At 59.5% G+C, this 1,015-nt stretch overlaps 1 protein-coding gene across 1 annotated transcript in view; it reads left to right on the top strand.

Annotated features, from left to right (window-relative positions):
- The first annotated feature begins 807 nt into the window (after window positions 1–807).
- LOC104385791 (creatine kinase U-type, mitochondrial-like) overlaps window positions 808–1,015 on the top strand; it is a 10,078-nt gene continuing 9,870 nt past the window's right edge. Inside the window, 1 exon segment of the mRNA XM_009994287.1 lies at window positions 808–815. Within this exon segment, the coding sequence (XP_009992589.1) occupies window positions 808–815 (8 nt within the window).

The raw sequence follows: 1,015 nt of genomic DNA on the forward strand, positions 1-1,015 counted from the left end.
GGCAACCTGGGCCGGGGTCTCACCACCCTCACAGGAAAATGGTGCTGAAAGGGTCATAATTTACAAACCAGCTTTGAGCAGAAAACCAAAAGGCCAGGGTAGCCCATTAAGGCCAAGTGCAGTGCCACCTTCATGTCGGTGGCAGAGAACCTGGAGCACAGTGCCATGACACAGCTGGCTGCAGGGACGGGCAGTGTCCCCAGCAGGGCTGCTCTGGCTTCACGGGCTCCACTTGTGAGCACAGCCCTGAGCCTGCAGCTCCTCTGTCCCTGCATTGCCCTGCTGCTCCTGGCACTGTCCAGCCTTGTTCGGGTGCTCTAGAAAGGCTGAAGAGAGATTTCCCGGATTTACTGGCTGTGGTTCAGGGCTGTGCTGGGGGAGGGTACGTTTGGACCAGGAACTAAGCTAGCACTGCAGCAGGCACAGACCCTGCAGGCAGGGGCTGGAGTCTCAGGGTTTTGGGCTCTCTGAACACCTTAGTGAGGGTACAGACTGATTGTAGCTGGCGGCATGCTTAAACCTACAGCAGTCTTCTGCTTACTAGGAGTAAGCTTGCTTCTCTGAGCAACTTGTGCTGGCTCCCTGGCTGCAGTCCTCTGCCCCCAGAGTGGAAAGCACAGCGGGCTGTGGTCCTGGCACGCCTGGCAGCACTGGCTGTGCTGGGGGCTGGGGAGAACTTGTCCAAGTGTCCCATTCTGATCAGGAAGTGTTTGTTACTAAGTTGTCTTTCCCTGGGGAGACATGGGTCAGCAGCCAACTGATGGCAGGGCAGGATCAGTGAGGGAAGGCTGGGGCAGGCTGCGCCCCATGTACGGGTCAGCCTCTGAGCTGGAGCATCTCAACACGGCAGAGATGTGTGTGTGCCGGGGGAGCAGCCCTCAGCCTGCCCTGCCTGGGCCGAGATCCTGCCTGGAGCAAACGCCTCCTGGCACTGCCCCAGGCTGGAGCCGCCAGCACGTCCCCGTGCAGAGCAGACAATGTCAGCCCTAGCTCCCTTTCTGCCAAGCGCAGGAAG

The sequence above is a fragment of the Chaetura pelagica genome, unplaced genomic scaffold (genome assembly GCF_000747805.2).
Source record: "Chaetura pelagica isolate M959 unplaced genomic scaffold, ChaPel_1.0 scaffold233, whole genome shotgun sequence".
In the NCBI taxonomy this organism is placed as follows: Eukaryota; Metazoa; Chordata; class Aves; order Apodiformes; family Apodidae; genus Chaetura; species Chaetura pelagica.